The 17184-nt window shown below is 41.2% G+C and overlaps 1 protein-coding gene across 1 annotated transcript in view; it reads right to left on the bottom strand.

The window, feature by feature from the left end:
* Nucleotides 1–510: 510 nt before the first annotated feature.
* LOC134326928 (solute carrier family 12 member 6-like) overlaps nt 511–17184 on the bottom strand; it is a 41176-nt gene continuing 24502 nt past the window's right edge. Inside the window, exons 15-25 of the mRNA XM_063009027.1 lie at nt 11614–11712; nt 11209–11328; nt 11023–11127; nt 10757–10925; nt 10195–10390; nt 9881–10050; nt 8227–8358; nt 8025–8132; nt 7587–7831; nt 4465–4598; nt 511–1351 (exon numbers count right to left, since the gene is read on the bottom strand). Coding sequence (XP_062865097.1) covers nt 1260–1351; nt 4465–4598; nt 7587–7831; nt 8025–8132; nt 8227–8358; nt 9881–10050; nt 10195–10390; nt 10757–10925; nt 11023–11127; nt 11209–11328; nt 11614–11712 — 1570 coding nt within the window. The 3' untranslated portion in view covers nt 511–1259. The remainder of the gene's footprint in view (nt 1352–4464; nt 4599–7586; nt 7832–8024; nt 8133–8226; nt 8359–9880; nt 10051–10194; nt 10391–10756; nt 10926–11022; nt 11128–11208; nt 11329–11613; nt 11713–17184) is intronic.

The raw sequence follows: 17184 nt of genomic DNA, 5'->3' as shown, positions 1-17184 counted from the left end.
AGGAGATCGAAGCTAACCCGTACCCCCTCCGAAACACGGGCAGCAGCCGGATGCATCTTTGCCACACGCGCATTGACGAGTGTGGCGCCACCCAGCGCTGCATGCGGAGAGACACACCCCGAGGGCGGTCTTTTCACCGCTGCGCCACCTGAGCGGCTAAAACGATACTCATTTTTCCTTGATTACACCGACGTGTCGTCGTGTGATGCCGCAATTTCCCTTCAGGAATCAATAATCAATCGATCGAAGCGTGCACGCGAACGCCCCCTTGTGGAGGCTCTATGTTCGGCGCGAGAGTAAGACGCATCGTTCGTGTACGAGGTTTAAATCCTCCAAATTTCAGCTCCTTTAATCTGGTTCCACTTGTGTGGAAAAGGAATTAAAACAAAAAAAAACCCTGAGACTAAAAGAACAAAATCAGGAACCGAAAACATCTGCGCACACACACACACACACACACACACACACACACACACACACACACACTTAGAAAGCATGAGCAGTCGCAGGTTGAGTAAGAATCGACTTTAATGCCTGAACATGCAGAGCTTCTGTCGTCATGAAGCACAATAAAACCATAAAACATCATGCTGCAAAAAGGAGAACATGTGCAAGAACGCCTTCGCCTTCATATTGCTGAATTAACCCTCCTCATCATCATCATCATCATCATCATTCCACATCCTCACACTCAACAGCAGGTTCTGCAGGGTTAAAGGAACACTCCAGGTTACACACACACACACACTCCAGTCTGTAGTGGAGGTGTGAGGAATCACGGTCCACCTTAACACACCTCAGAAGCAAGGCTGCTGGACGACAGGACGGAGGCTTCTGTACTGTGACTGCCGGGAGTCGCTACATGATCCTCACACCTCCAGTACAGACGGCGGGCGTGTCGGGGTGTTCCTTTAACCATAGATCAACAGGCTAAAACACACACACACACACACACACACACACACAGAAGGTCCACCAACCAGAAGAACCCTGAGTCGACCACGGAACCTCTCGCTGTCCCACTGTGGAATAAACACGCCCGTGTGTGGAACACCACAGACTGGTCTGTCTCGCAGGGAGGCCGGAGCTGCTCGTTTCAACACTGATCCCTAATGAAATAAGACGAATTTGTGCAGATGAGGGTTTTTTTTTTTTGGCAACCAGAGGAGCTGGACGATGGTGAATACGGCGTAGTGGGCGGAGCCTGCTCTCTGCGTCCCGCGACGTAGTTCCATCGCCGCAGGACGGACGGGGCTCGGTCAGGAGTAGATGGTGATGACCTCACTTCCTCCTCCCCGGACCAATAGGACGCGCTCCAGGCCTTCGGTCAGAACCTCCAAAAACTCCATGTCTGCGCCAAGGTCAAGGATCAAAGGATCATCCTCCAAAATAAATAAACAAATAAATGAACCACCCTGAGGGTGATTATTTACAATAGCCGAGGTGTTTTATAGATGAATGTATGGATAAATGTATAGTTAAATGTATGGATGAACGTGTAGATGAATGTATGGATGAACGTGTAGATGAATGTATGGATTAATGTGTAGATAAATGTATAGATAAATGTATAGTTCAATGTATGGATGAACGTGTAGATGAATGTATGGATGAATGTGTAGATGAATGTATGGATTAATGTGTAGATAAATGTATAGATAAATGTATAGTTCAATGTATGGATGAACGTGTAGATGAATGTATGGATGAATGTGTAGATGAATGTATAGATGAATGTATAGATAAATGTATAGTTGAATGTATGGATGAATGTATAGATGAATGTATGGATTAATGTATAGATGAATGTATGGATTAATGTATAGATGAATGTATAGATAAATGTATGGATGAATGTATAGATGAATGTATGGATGAATGTATGGATGAACGTGTAGATGAATGTATGGATTAATGTATGGATAAATGTATAGTTAAATGTATGGATGAACGTGTAGATGAATGTATGGATTAATGTATAGATGAAGGTATAGATAAATGTATGGATGGGTGAATGTATGGATGAATGTGTAGTTGAATGTATGGATGAATGTATGGATAAATGTATAGATAAAGGTATAGATAAATGTATAGATAAATGTATGGATGAATGTATGGATGAATGTATAGATGAATGTATAGATAAATGTATGGATGAATGTATGGATGAATGTATAGATGAATGTATAGATAAATGTATGGATGAATGTATGGATGAATGTATAGATGAATGTATAGATGAATGTATAGATAAATGTATGGATGAATGTATAGATGAATGTATAGATAAATGTATGGATGGGTGAATGTATGGATGAATGTGTAGTTGAATGTATGGATGAATGTATGGATGAATGTATGGATAAAGGTATAGATGAATGTATGGATGAATGTATGGATGAATGCATGGATGAATGTATGGATGAATGTATGGATGGGTGAATGTATGGATGAATGTGTAGATGAATGAATGGATGAATGTATGGATGAATGTATGGATGGGTGAATGTATGGATGAATGTATGGATGAATGCATGGATGAATGCATGGATGAATGTATGGATGAATGTATGGATAAAGGTATAGATGAATGTATGGATGAATGTATGGATGAATGTATAGATGAATGTATAGATAAATGTATGGATGGGTGAATGTATGGATGAATGTGTAGTTGAATGTATGGATTAATGTATGGATACATGTATGGATAAAGGTATAGATAAATGTATAGATGAATGTATAGATGAATGTATAGATAAATGGATGGATGGATGAATGTATGGATGGGTGAATGTATGGATGGGTGAATGTATGGGTGAATGTGTAGATGAATGTATGGATGAATGTATAGATAAATGTATTGTATGGGTGATTGTATGGATGAATGTATGGGTGATTGTATGGATGAATGTATGGATGAATGTATAGATAAATGTATGGATGGGTGAATGTATGGATGAATGCATGGATGAATGTATGGATGGGTGAATGTATGGATGAATGTGTAGATGAATGAATGGATGAATGTATGGATGGGTGTATGGATGGGTGAATGTATGGATGAATGTATGGATGGGTGAATGTATGGATGAATGTATGGATGAATGCATGGATGAATGTATGGATGGATGAATGTATGGATGAATGTATGGATGGGTGAATGAATGGATGAATGTATGGATGAATGTATGGATGGGTGAATGTATGGATGAATGTGTAGATGGATGAATGTATGGATGAATGTATGGATGAATGAATGTATGGATGGGTGAATGAATGGATGAATGTATGGATGAATGTATGGATGGGTGAATGTATGGATGAATGTGTAGATGGATGAATGTATGGATGAATGTATGGATGGGTGAATGTATGGATGAATGTATGGATGGGTGAATGTATGGATGAATGTGTAGATGAATGAATGGATGAATGTATGGATGAATGTATGGATGGGTGAATGTATGGGTGAATGTATGGATGAATGTATGGATGGGTGAATGTATGGATGAATGTGTAGATGAATGAATGGATGAATGTATGGATGAATGTATGGATGGGTGAATGTATGGATGAATGTATGGATGGGTGAATGTATGGATGGGTGAATGTATGGATGAATGTGTAGATGAATGAATGGATGAATGTATGGATGAATGTATGGATGAATGTATGGATGGGTGAATGTATGGATGAATGTGTAGATGAATGAATGGATGAATGTATGGATGAATGCATGGATGAATGCATGGATGAATGCATGGATGGGTGAATGTATGGATGAATGTATGGATAAATGTATAGATAAATGTATGGATGTGTGAATGTATGAATGAATAAATGTACATGTAAATGGATGGACTGTGTGCATGTATGAATGAATGAATAAATGTATGTATGTATGTATGTATGAATGAATGGATGAATGAATGGAGGCCGGATGCTGAGCATGTCCCTGAAGCCCTCGGGAGTGTGTGTATGTATGGATGGTGACTGCAGTGTACGTGTGCATGTATGAATGAATGGATGAATGTATGGATGAATGTATGGATGAATGTATGGATGGGTGAATGTATGGATGAATGGATGAATGAATGAAGGCCGGATGCTGAGCATGTCCCTGAAGCCCTCGGGAGTGTGTGTATGTATGGATGGTGACTGCAGTGTACGTGTGCATGTATGAATGAATGGATGAATGTATGGATGAATGTATGGATGAATGTATGGATGGGTGAATGTATGGATGAATGGATGAATGAATGAAGGCCGGATGCTGAGCATGTCCCTGAAGCCCTCGGGAGTGTGTGTATGTATGGATGGTGACTGCAGTGTACGTGTGCATGTATGAATGAATGAATAAATGAACCCCCCTGAGGGTGAGTATTTCCAATAACCGAGGTGTTTTATTCTGCTGGTATCGAACCATCAGCATAGTTTTACTGTTACTGTATGAAAGGATACAGTTCTCGTCTCCGTCGGGGTTCCTCGGCGGCCCCGGCATGTTGAGCAGAACCAGCCGAGCATCATGGGACTTGTTGACGATGACCTCGTTGAGTTTGATGGCGGTGTGCATGCGTCTGACGTTGGAATGATCCCTGTGAAAACACATACGTGGGTTATGAACTCACACACTCACTGGAGCAGATCTGTACACACAGCCTGGAGATGATACAGCTGGTGGTGTGGGACGCTCTATAGCGCCACTGTGTGGTTAGTGATCATGATCTACTACAGCCAAGTGTACAGGACAGCTTCACACATATTATAGGAAAAGGGTCTGGACTGCAGCCAGGTCAGTCTAGCACTGTGTGATTACACAGAAGATAGATAAATGTATAAATGAATGTGTAGATGAATGTATGTATAAATGTGTAGATGAATGTATAGATGAGTGTATGGATAAATGTCGGAATGAATGTATGGATGAATGTATAGATGAATATGTGGATGAATGTATAGATGAGTGTATGGATAAATGTCGGAATGAATGTATGGATAAATGTATAGATGAATATGTGGATGAATGTATAGATGAATGTATGGATTAATGTATGGATGAATGTATAGATTAATGTATGGATGAATGTATAGATTAATGTATGGATGAATGTATGGATGAATGTGTAGATGAATGTATGAATTAATGTATAGATGAATGTATGGATGAATGTATAGATTAATGTATGGATGAATGTATAGATGAATGTATGGATGAATGTATAGATTAATGTATGGATGAATGTATAGATGAATGTATGAATTAATGTATAGATGAATGTATGGATGAATGTATAGATTAATGTATGGATGAATGTATAGATGAATGTATGGATTAATGTATGGATTAATGTATAGATTAATGTATGGATGAATGTATAGATGAATGTATGGATGAATGTATAGATTAATGTATGGATAAACGTATAGATGAATGTATGGATGAATGTATAGATGAATGTATGGATGAATGTATAGATTAATGTATGAATGAATGTATAGATGAATGTATGGATGAATGTATAGATTAATGTATGGATAAACGTATAGATGAATGTATGGATGAATGTATAGACCGTTTCAAATGAATATTCATGAGTCCAGGAAGTGACGTTGATGTTCCTAAGACGCTTCCGCTTGGTGGTAAACAGCGCTCAGAACAACAGCGATTGACCACAACTGCTTCAATTCTTTTGCGCTAGTTCAGTTGTGATTTACTGACAGTATGTCTAAATTAAAGTTAGGACCATGTTGTTGGGTTGTCGGATGTTCCCTCAGGCCAGGTACAAACTTGCTTTCAGAAATTAAGGTGAACAGATTTCCAAAAGAACGCACAGCGAAACGCTTGGATTGCTGCTGTAAATAGAGCCGGCTGGATACCCACCATCAACTCTTATAATAAATGTAATATATATTATTTCATAATAAAATATTGTGAACAAATGTACTCACTTAAACGCTGTTCTCTTGGTGTCTTGTCCCTGACGTTTAGCTTAAGTGTATTAAAATATGCAGGCGCTTAATATTTGTATTAATAGAACAGAATAAACATAAACCTAACATAAGCCTTAAAAAGTTTACATTTTCCTGAGAATACGATGTAAAAGCCATAAATTTATAGGACTATATTTTGGGGAAATGTCACTATGGAATTATATTAACGGCTTAATTAGCTGTAATAATTAGCTTAGCTTAATTATTAAATGACACACAGACCTGTAAAGAAACATGGTTCTACTTTTGTAATACAAAAAGTAAACATTCTATTTATGAGTACATTGTGCTTACTGTAAAATATTTCATGTATTTCCAGTTAGGCTATAAAAAATCGTTTTAGCATTAGCTAATATGTTCTAATTCAGATGAGAAGTAATTCACTGTGGTTTGTCATATTTTTATCATATTATAATGGCTCTTAACTCAACAGACACAAAAGGGGAGATGACACAATAATGATTTTAATAATTAATTGTATGCGTCCAAACTGCGGTGTACTTTCACTGCCTCTCTGGTGTAAACACACTCCGTTTCAACAGGGTAGTGATACACGTCTGGGTATGTTACCTCAGGCAAACGTTTTAGGTCAGCGGAAAAACACTTCTTAAATTCTCCTCAAAAGGGTCTGGTAAAGATACTTGATGACCTATCATTCATTTCTGCTAATATCGCGTTTGTTCCGCGTTCGGGAGACTCGAAAAGTACGAGCTCGTCATGTTGACAGCTGGATGGATGTTTAAAAGTGGCGCTACCGGAAAGGCGAAAGGAACAGACATGCGCAGTAGCGTTGTTATTGTTTACCCTCATTGAAACGGTCTATAGATGAATGTATAGATTAATGTATGGATAAACGTATAGATGAATGTATGGATGAATGTATAGATGAATGTATAGATGAATGTATGGATGAATGTATAGATGAATGTATGGATAAACGTATGGATGAATGTATAGATGAATGTATGGATGAATGTATAGATTAATGTATGGATAAACGTATAGATGAATGTATGGATGAATGTATAGATGAATGTATAGATGAATGTATGGATGAATGTATAGATGAATGTATGGATAAACGTATGGATGAATGTATAGATGAATGTATGGATGAATGTATAGATGAATATATGGATGAATGTATAGATGAATATATGGATGAATGTATTGTATGTGTGATTGCATGAATTGTCAAATGTATGTATGAATGAATAATTGTACATGTAAATGGATGGATTGTATGTATTAAAATGTATGAATGAATGAATGTACGTGTGCATGTATGAATGAATGGATGAATGGAGTGTATCATATATATTACTCTTGGGCGGATGCTGAGCATGTCCCTGAAGCCCTCGGGAGTGTGTGTATGTATGAATGGTGACTGTAGTGTACGTGTGCATGTATGAATGTATGAATGGATGAATGGATGAATGTAGTGTAGGTGTGTATAGTACTCACGGCCGGATGCTGAGCATGTCCCTGAAGCCCTCGGGCGTGTGTGTATGTATGAATGGTGACTGTAGTGTACGTGTGCATGTATGAATGGATGAATGGATGAATGTAGTGTAGGTGTGTATAGTACTCACGGCCGGATGCTGAGCATGTCCCTGAAGCCCTCGGGCGTGCTGCAGTCGGAGTAAACGTGTGTGTTCGATTGTTTGTGTCCTCGCAGTTCCAGAGCTTTGTCTTTGGTCCAGGTCATGTGGACACGCCTATGCTCGGCGGCTCCGCCCGCTTTATCTGCCCCACCCCCTCCGTCGGTGTCGTCATCATCGTCAGAGCCGATACTCGTTAACCTCAGCATGGAGTTCCTGTCCTTCACCAACTGGGCCTGCACACACACACACACACACACACACACACACACAAAACCTGTTGGGTCTAAAGTATATAGACAGAACATGAATACTGACTTCCATGTCGTAATGCATGCCGCCACACTATCCCTATTTATAGGGAATACAGAATAAAGGCGTGGCTAGCACGTGCTTCCCAGGCGTGTGGACCCGGCCCCACGTACTGACCTCTTTGTCTCGGTCGGATTTGGAGAGGCGCATCTGTCGGAGCATCTGAGAGCGCTGCTCCATCATCAGGGTTCTTTCGTACGTGTACGCACTGATATCACTGTCATGCTGTCACACACACACACACACAATATAATTTATCATATTAAACCGTAGATAACCAGGGGTGTGTAAACTTTTGCAGTAAGTAATGCATGCGTACCATCTCCACCACCTCCACCTCAGCTTCTATACGCAGGTGGTAGAGGAACGTGGCCAGGTCCTTCTTCATCTGGATGGAGTTATCTTCCATCTGAGCTACAGTGAAGATCCTCATCCCACACTTACGCCACACCTGAGATACACATCGTTACCCCCCCCCCCCCCCCCCACACACGGTCACAATGAGCGTACATAAAGCATACAGTTTAATCCAGTGTGTGTTCTCATCCTAATCCACTGTATTACTCAAATTAAGACTGAAATATACTGTATATATATATATATATATACAGGGGTTGGACAAAATAACTGAAACACCTGTCATTTTAGTGTGGGAGGTTTCATGGCTAAATTGGACCAGTCTGGTGGCCAATCTTCATTAATTGCACATTGCACCAGTAAGAGCAGAGTGTGAAGGTTCAATTAGCAGGGTAAGAGCACAGTTTTGCTCAAAATATTGCAATGCACACAACATTATGGGTGACATACCAGAGTTCAAAAGAGGACAAATTGTTGGTGCACGTCTTGCTGGCGCATCTGTGACCAAGACAGCAAGTCTTTGTGATGTATCAAGAGCCACGGTATCCAGGGTAATGTCAGCATACCACCAAGAAGGACAGACCACATCCAACAGGATTAACTGTGGACGCAAGAGGAAGCTGTCTGAAAGGGATGTTCGGGTGCTAACCCGGATTGTATCCAAAAAACATAAAACCACGGCTGCCCAAATCACGGCAGAATTAAATGTGCACCTCGACTCTCCTGTTTCCACCAGAACTGTCCGTCGGGAGCTCCACAGGGTCAATATACACGGCCGGGCTGCTATAGCCAAACCTTTGGTCACTCGTGCCGATGCCAAACGTCGGTTTCAATGGTGCAAGGAGCGCAAATCTTGGGCTGTGGACAATGTGAAACATGTATTGTTCTCTGATGAGTCCACCTTTACTGTTTTCCCCACATCCGGGAGAGTTACGGTGTGGAGAAGCCCCAAAGAAGCGTACCACCCAGACTGTTGCATGCCCAGAGTGAAGCATGGGGGTGGATCAGTGATGGTTTGGGCTGCCATATCATGGCATTCCCTCGGCCCGATACTCGTGCTAGATGGGCGCGTCACTGCCAAGGACTACCGAACCATTCTGGAGGACCATGTGCATCCAATGGCGGTGCCGTGTATCAGGATGACAATGCACCAATACACACAGCAAGACTGGTGAAAGATTGGTTTGATGAACATGAAAGTGAAGTTGAACATCTCCCATGGCCTGCACAGTCACCAGATCTAAATATTATTGAGCCACTTTGGGGTGTTTTGGAGAAGCGAGTCAGGAAACGTTTTCCTCCACCAGCATCACGTAGTGACCTGGCCACTATCCTGCAAGAAGAATGGCTTAAAATCCCTCTGACCACTGTGCAGGACTTGTATATGTCATTTCCAAGACGAATTGACGCTGTATTGGCCGCAAAAGGAGGCCCTACACCATACTAATAAATTATTGTGGTCTAAAACCAGGTGTTTCAGTTATTTTGTCCAACCCCTGTATATATGTGTGTATGTATATGTATGTGTGTGCGAGAGAGTGTGAGTATGTATATACATGCCCCCCCGCCCCCCCAAAGTGATTGTGTGTGTGTGTGTGTGTGTGTGTGTGTGTGACCTTGTGTTGGCGCAGTAGGAAGGGCAGCAGCATGAGCATTCCTCCATCATGTACGATCCACCACACGTCGATGTAACCCTCTGTATACGGCTCACTGTTGGTGGGGTACAGAGAGATGTTTTTGGGTACCAGCAGAGCCAGATGTGATGCTGTGGTCAAGCGCACGGTGTCTGTAAAGCGCACACACACACACACACACACACACACACACATTATAAATGAGAGCTGTTCTGATCCACTGATATTTTCCACCAACAGAGTTCTGGTGCCGGAACTGGTCCCAGTATACCAGTGGCCCAGTATACCCCACTCACTGATGAAGGTCTTCCAGCTCTGAGGATCTTCACTCTGCCTCCAGGCATGGGGCCACCCCATCACCACCGTGTTGGGCCTCATGCCACCCAAACCGCTGGACTGGATCATGTGACTGATGCCCTCGCGCGGTTTCTGGGCCACGATGCACTGCACGAATCCCTTCACCCGCTCCTTCTCCATCAGATGCTTCAAGGTCTGAGGGAAAGAGAGAGAGAGAGAGAGGTGTCCACAGTCAAGCAAGCGTTAAGCTTAAAAGCTCAACTGATAGGGTCTGATGATCTAGCATTGTGTATTCGCCGGAGGAACCAGAGGAACATATCTCAACGAGCTTTGGAGGTCATTTTGGGTGGAACCTTCTGGAAGCCCACAATAAGAACATCATAGCAACAGTAAACCATGGTGGTGATGTTGTGGGGAGGCTTTGCTGCTTCAGGGTTTGGCTGATTCCTCTACCAGGACATCCTGAAGGACAACGTGAGGTCATGTGGGGGGGGGGGGGGGGGCAAATACTTTTTCACAGCACAGATGAATGGATGGTGGGTGTGAGGCGGGTGGAGGAACCTGCTCAGCGGCCAGCGACTCTCCGTAGCTGAAGAGGAAGTTGCCGGGGAGGACCGTCCCCACGATGGTCAGTCCTTTACCCGCCTTGAGCTGAGAGGCGAAGGTCAGCAGACGTGGAGATTTGACGTGGGCATCTTCATCCAGCTTCAGCAAGACCAGCAGCTGAGGTCTACCCCCCCCCACACACACACACACACTAGATTCAGCTTATTTATATACACTATACAAGCAAAAGTATTGGGACACATGTTCTAATGTGTGTGTACCTCCAGTTTTTGGTGTGTGGTGGTCCCTCCTCCAGCCTGAGCAGGGCGTAACGGGCGGCGCTCAGAGACAGACCTCGGATGCCGTCGCCCCACTCCTTCTCCGCCCTGTAACACAGACGCAGCCGTCATCGCCGTCGCCTCGTCCACGTGCGTGAACACGGACGCGTGAAACGGCGAGGTTCTCACCCGTGATACTCGATGTACTTGTAGATCATGCCGGCGATCACTATGGCAACGATGGCGTAGTACCAGGAGGAAATGAACATCAAGGCCAGGCAAATGACCATCCCCAAGAACGACAGGGCCCTGAGACAGAGGGAGGGAGAGTGAGGAACAGTTAGAGCTACATCATAATCCTGCACTGTGTGCTGAGCCACTGTGCCTTACAAAAAATATGCAAATGTTTGTACACCCTGGTCATATAAATCATAAAACATTATACATATAACATATACATTATACATATTATACATATAACCTATATATGCATTACAATGTGCCGTACAAAGTTGGGATGTGCAGTACAAACATGTGATGTAATAAGGGTGTGTAAACTTCTGCACAAGACGATGTGTGTTATTGTGTGTGTACCAGTGATAATAGGAGAATCGGGGTCTCCAGTTGGGGGTCCTCAAAAGGGTCTGGAGTGCACATGCCAGATTCACAAAGAGATAACACATCAGGAAAAACCTACAGACAAAAAAAACAAAGAAATAATCACATTACACATCTGTAACAGCTGTGATACTGTAAAATCTATAGCATCTGTAACACCCTAATTATTTGTAACATTTTTAACACCTGTACTACAGTAACATCTGTAACATTTGTAACACTTTTACCATCTGTAACATTTGTAACACTTTTACCATCTGTAACATTTGTAACACCTGTACTACAGTAACATCTGTAACACTTTCACCATCTGTAACATCTGTAACACCTGTACTACAGTAACATCTGTAACACTTTCACCATCTGTAACATCTGTAACACCTGTACTACAGTAACATCTGTAACACTTTCACCATCTGTAACATCTGTAACACCTGTACTACAGTAACATCTGTAACACTTTCACCATCTGTAACATTTTTAACACCTGTACTACAGTAACATCTGTAACACTTTCACCATCTGTAACACCTGTACTACAGTAACATCTGTAACACTTTCACCATCTGTAACATCTGTAACACCTGTACTACAGTAACATCTGTAACACTTTCACCATCTGTAACATCTGTAACACCTGTACTACAGTAACATCTGTAACACTTTCACCATCTGTAACATCTGTAACACCTGTACTACAGTAACATCTGTAACACTTTCACCATCTGTAACATTTTTAACACCTGTACTACAGTAACATCTGTAACACTTTCACCATCTGTAACATCTGTAACACCTGTACTACAGTAACATCTGTAACACTCACCATCTGTAACATTTGTAACACCTGTACTACAGTAACATCTGTAACACTTTCACCATCTGTAACATCTGTAACACCTGTACTACAGTAACATCTGTAACACTTTCACCATCTGTAACATCTGTAACACCTGTACTACAGTAACATCTGTAACACTTTCACCATCTGTAACATCTGTAACACCTGTACTACAGTAACATCTGTAACACTTTCACCATCTGTAACATTTGTAACACCTGTACTACAGTAACATCTGTAACACTTTCACCATCTGTAACATCTGTAACACCTGTACTACAGTAACATCTGTAACACTTTCACCATCTGTAACATTTGTAACACCTGTACTACAGTAACATCTGTAACACTTTCACCATCTGTAACATTTGTAACACCTGTACTACAGTAACATCTGTAACACTTTCACCATCTGTAACATCTGTAACACCTGTACTACAGTAACATCTGTAACACTTTCACCATCTGTAACATTTGTAACACCTGTACTACAGTAACATCTGTAACACTTTCACCATCTGTAACATCTGTAACACCTGTACTACAGTAACATCTGTAACACTTTCACCATCTGTAACACCTGTACTACAGTAACATCTGTAACACTTTCACCACTTTCATCTGTACCTGTACTACAGTAACATCTGTAACACTTTCACCATCTGTAACATCTGTAACACCTGTACTACAGTAACATCTGTAACACTTTCACCATCTGTAACATTTGTAACACCTGTACTACAGTAACATCTGTAACACTTTCACCATCTGTAACATTTGTAACACCTGTACTACAGTAACATCTGTAACACTTTCACCATCTGTAACATTTGTAACACCTGTACTACAGTAACATCTGTAACACTTTCACCATCTGTAACATTTGTAACACCTGTACTACAGTAACATCTGTAACACTTTCACCATCTGTAACATCTGTAACACCTGTACTACAGTAACATCTGTAACACTTTCACCATCTGTAACATCTGTAACACCTGTACTACAGTAACATCTGTAACACTTTCACCATCTGTAACATCTGTAACACCTGTACTACAGTAACATCTGTAACACTTTCACCATCTGTAACATCTGTAACACCTGTACTACAGTAACATCTGTAACACTTTCACCATCTGTAACATCTGTAACACCTGTACTACAGTAACATCTGTAACACTTTCACCATCTGTAACATTTGTAACACCTGTACTACAGTAACATCTGTAACACTTTCACCATCTGTAACATTTGTAACACCTGTACTACAGTAACATCTGTAACACTTTCACCATCTGTAACATCTGTAACACCTGTACTACAGTAACATCTGTAACACTTTCACCATCTGTAACATCTGTAACACCTGTACTACAGTAACATCTGTAACACTTTCACCATCTGTAACATCTGTAACACCTGTACTACAGTAACATCTGTAACACTTTCACCATCTGTAACATCTGTAACACCTGTACTACAGTAACATCTGTAACACTTTCACCATCTGTAACATCTGTAACACCTGTACTACAGTAACATCTGTAACACTTTCACCATCTGTAACATCTGTAACACCTGTACTACAGTAACATCTGTAACACTTTCACCATCTGTAACATCTGTAACACCTGTAACACCTGTACTACAGTAACATCTGTAACACTTTCACCATCTGTAACATTTGTAACACCTGTACTACAGTAACATCTGTAACACTTTCACCATCTGTAACATTTGTAACACCTGTACTACAGTAACATCTGTAACACTTTCACCATCTGTAACATTTGTAACACCTGTACTACAGTAACATCTGTAACACTTTCACCATCTGTAACATCTGTAACACCTGTACTACAGTAACATCTGTAACACTTTCACCATCTGTAACATCTGTAACACCTGTACTACAGTAACATCTGTAACACTTTCACCATCTGTAACATCTGTAACACCTGTACTACAGTAACATCTGTAACACTTTCACCATCTGTAACATTTGTAACACCTGTAATACAGTAACATCTGTAACACTTTCACCATCTGTAACATTTGTAACACCTGTACTACAGTAACATCTGTAACACTTTCACCATCTGTAACATTTGTAACACTTTTACTGTCTAACATCTGTGACATTTGTAACACTTCTAACATCTGTAACATTTGTAACACTTCTAACATCTGTAACATTTGTAACACTTCTAACATCTGTAACATTTGTAACACTTATAACATCTGTGACATTTGTAACACTTATAACATCTGTAACATTTGTAACACTTATAACATCTGTGACATTTGTAACACTTATAACATCTGTAACATTTGTAACACTTATAACATCTGTGACATTTGTAACACTTCTAACATCTGTAACATTTGTAACACTTATAACATCTGTGACATTTGTAACACCTGTACTACAGTAACATCTGTAACACTTTCACCATCTGTAACATCTGTAACACCTGTAATACAGTAACATCTGAAACATCTGTAACATTTGTAACACTTTTACTGTCTCTAACATTTGTGTTACATTTGTAACACCTGCAACATTTTAACAACTGTAACACCATCTGTAACACTTGTAACACATATAATACCTGTAACATTTGTAACACCTGTAATACCTGCAGCACTCATAACATCTGTATCACCTTTAACATTTGTTACAATTCTAACACCTGCAACATTTGTAACACCTTTACCGTCTAACACCTGTAACATTTGTAACAACTGTACCACCTGTAACATTTCAAAGAGAAAACACATTTTTGCGCCCTGACCCACAAGCTTTTTTACATTAATAGCATTTATCAGTAGCTTTTATCTTATCATCTTGTTTATTCTAATTGTGACTAAAGCAGTGCCACAAGTAAGAGTTAAGGGCTTCACCCAGGGGTCCAACATTGGGAACAAGGCAGAGGTGGGGCCTGAACCTGCCATCTTTCGATCACTAGTCCAATACCTTAACCTCTAAGCCACCACCATCCACAAGAACATTCTGATATGATTAAAACCATTATATATATATATATATACAATGTATCACAAAAGTGAGTACACCCCTCACATTTCTGCAAATATTTCATTATATCTTTTCATGGGACAACACTATAGACATGAAACTTGGATATAACTTAGAGTAGTCAGTGTACAGCTTGTATAGCAGTGTAGATTTACTGTCTTCTGAAAATAACTCAACACACAGCCATTAATGTCTAAATAGCTGGCAACATAAGTGAGTACACCCCACAGTGAACATGTCCAAATTGTGCCCAAATGTGTCGTTGTCCCTCCCTGGTGTCATGTGTCAAGGTCCCAGGTGTAAATGGGGAGCAGGGCTGTTAAATTTGGTGTTTTGGGTACAATTCTCTCATACTGGCCACTGGATATTCAACATGGCACCTCATGGCAAAGAACTCTCTGAGGATGTGAGAAATAGAATTGTTGCTCTCCACAAAGATGGCCTGGGCTATAAGAAGATTGCTAACACCCTGAAACTGAGCTACAGCATGGTGGCCAAGGTCATACAGCGGTTTTCCAGGACAGGTTCCACTCGGAACAGGCTTCGCCAGGGTTGACCAAAGAAGTCGAGTCCACGTGTTCGGCGTCATATCCAGAGTTTGGCTTTAAAAAATAGACACATGAGTGCTGCCAGCATTGCTGCAGAGGTTGAAGACGTGGGAGGTCAGCCTGTCAGTGCTCAGACCATACGCCGCACACTGCATCAACTCAGTCTGCATGGTCGTCATCCCAGAAGGAAGCTGACGCACAAGAAAGCCCGCAAACAGTTTGCTGAAGACAAGCAGTCCAAGAACATGGATTACTGGAATGCTCTGTGGTCTGACGAGACCAAGATAAACTTGTTTGGCTCAGATGGTGTCCAGCATGTGTGGCGGCGCCCTGGTGAGAAGTACCAAGACAACTGTATCTTGCCTACAGTCAAGCATGGTGGTGGTAGCATCATGGTCTTGGGCTGCATGAGTGCTGCTGGCACTGGGGAGCTGCAGTTCATTGAGGGAAACATGAATTCCAACATGTGCTGTGACATTCTGAAACAGAGCATGATCCCCTCCCTTCGAAAACTGGGCCTCATGGCAGTTTTCCAACAGGATAACGACCCCAAACACAACCTCCAAGATGACAACTGCCTTGCTGAGGAAGCTGAAGGTAAAGGTGATGGACTAAACCCAATTGAGCACCTGTGGCGCATCCGCAAGTGGAAGGTGGAGGAGTTCAAGGTGTCTAACATCCACCAGCTCCGTGATGTCATCATGGAGGAGTGGAAGAGGATTCCAGTAGCAACTGGTGCAGCTCTGGTGAATTCCATGCCCAGGAGGGTTAAGGCAGTGCTGGATAATAATGGTGGTCACACAAAATATTGACACTTTGGGCACAATTTGGACATGTTCACTGTGGGGTGTACTCACTTATGTTGCAGCTATTTAGACATTAATGGCTGTGTGTTGAGTTATTTTCAGAAGACAGTAAATCTACACTGCTATACAAGCTGTACACTGACTACTCTAAGTTATATCCAAGTTTCATGTCTATAGTGTTGTCCCATGAAAAGATATAATGAAATATTTGCAGAAATGTGAGGGGTGTACTCACTTTTGTGATACACTGTATATATATATACATAATTTGGTTACTCTGTGTTTATACAGTGAATAAAAATAAACTATAAC

Source organism: Trichomycterus rosablanca, chromosome 14 (assembly GCF_030014385.1).
Source record: "Trichomycterus rosablanca isolate fTriRos1 chromosome 14, fTriRos1.hap1, whole genome shotgun sequence".
Lineage (NCBI taxonomy): Eukaryota > Metazoa > Chordata > Actinopteri > Siluriformes > Trichomycteridae > Trichomycterus > Trichomycterus rosablanca.
This window is presented reverse-complemented; position numbering and strand designations above follow the sequence as displayed.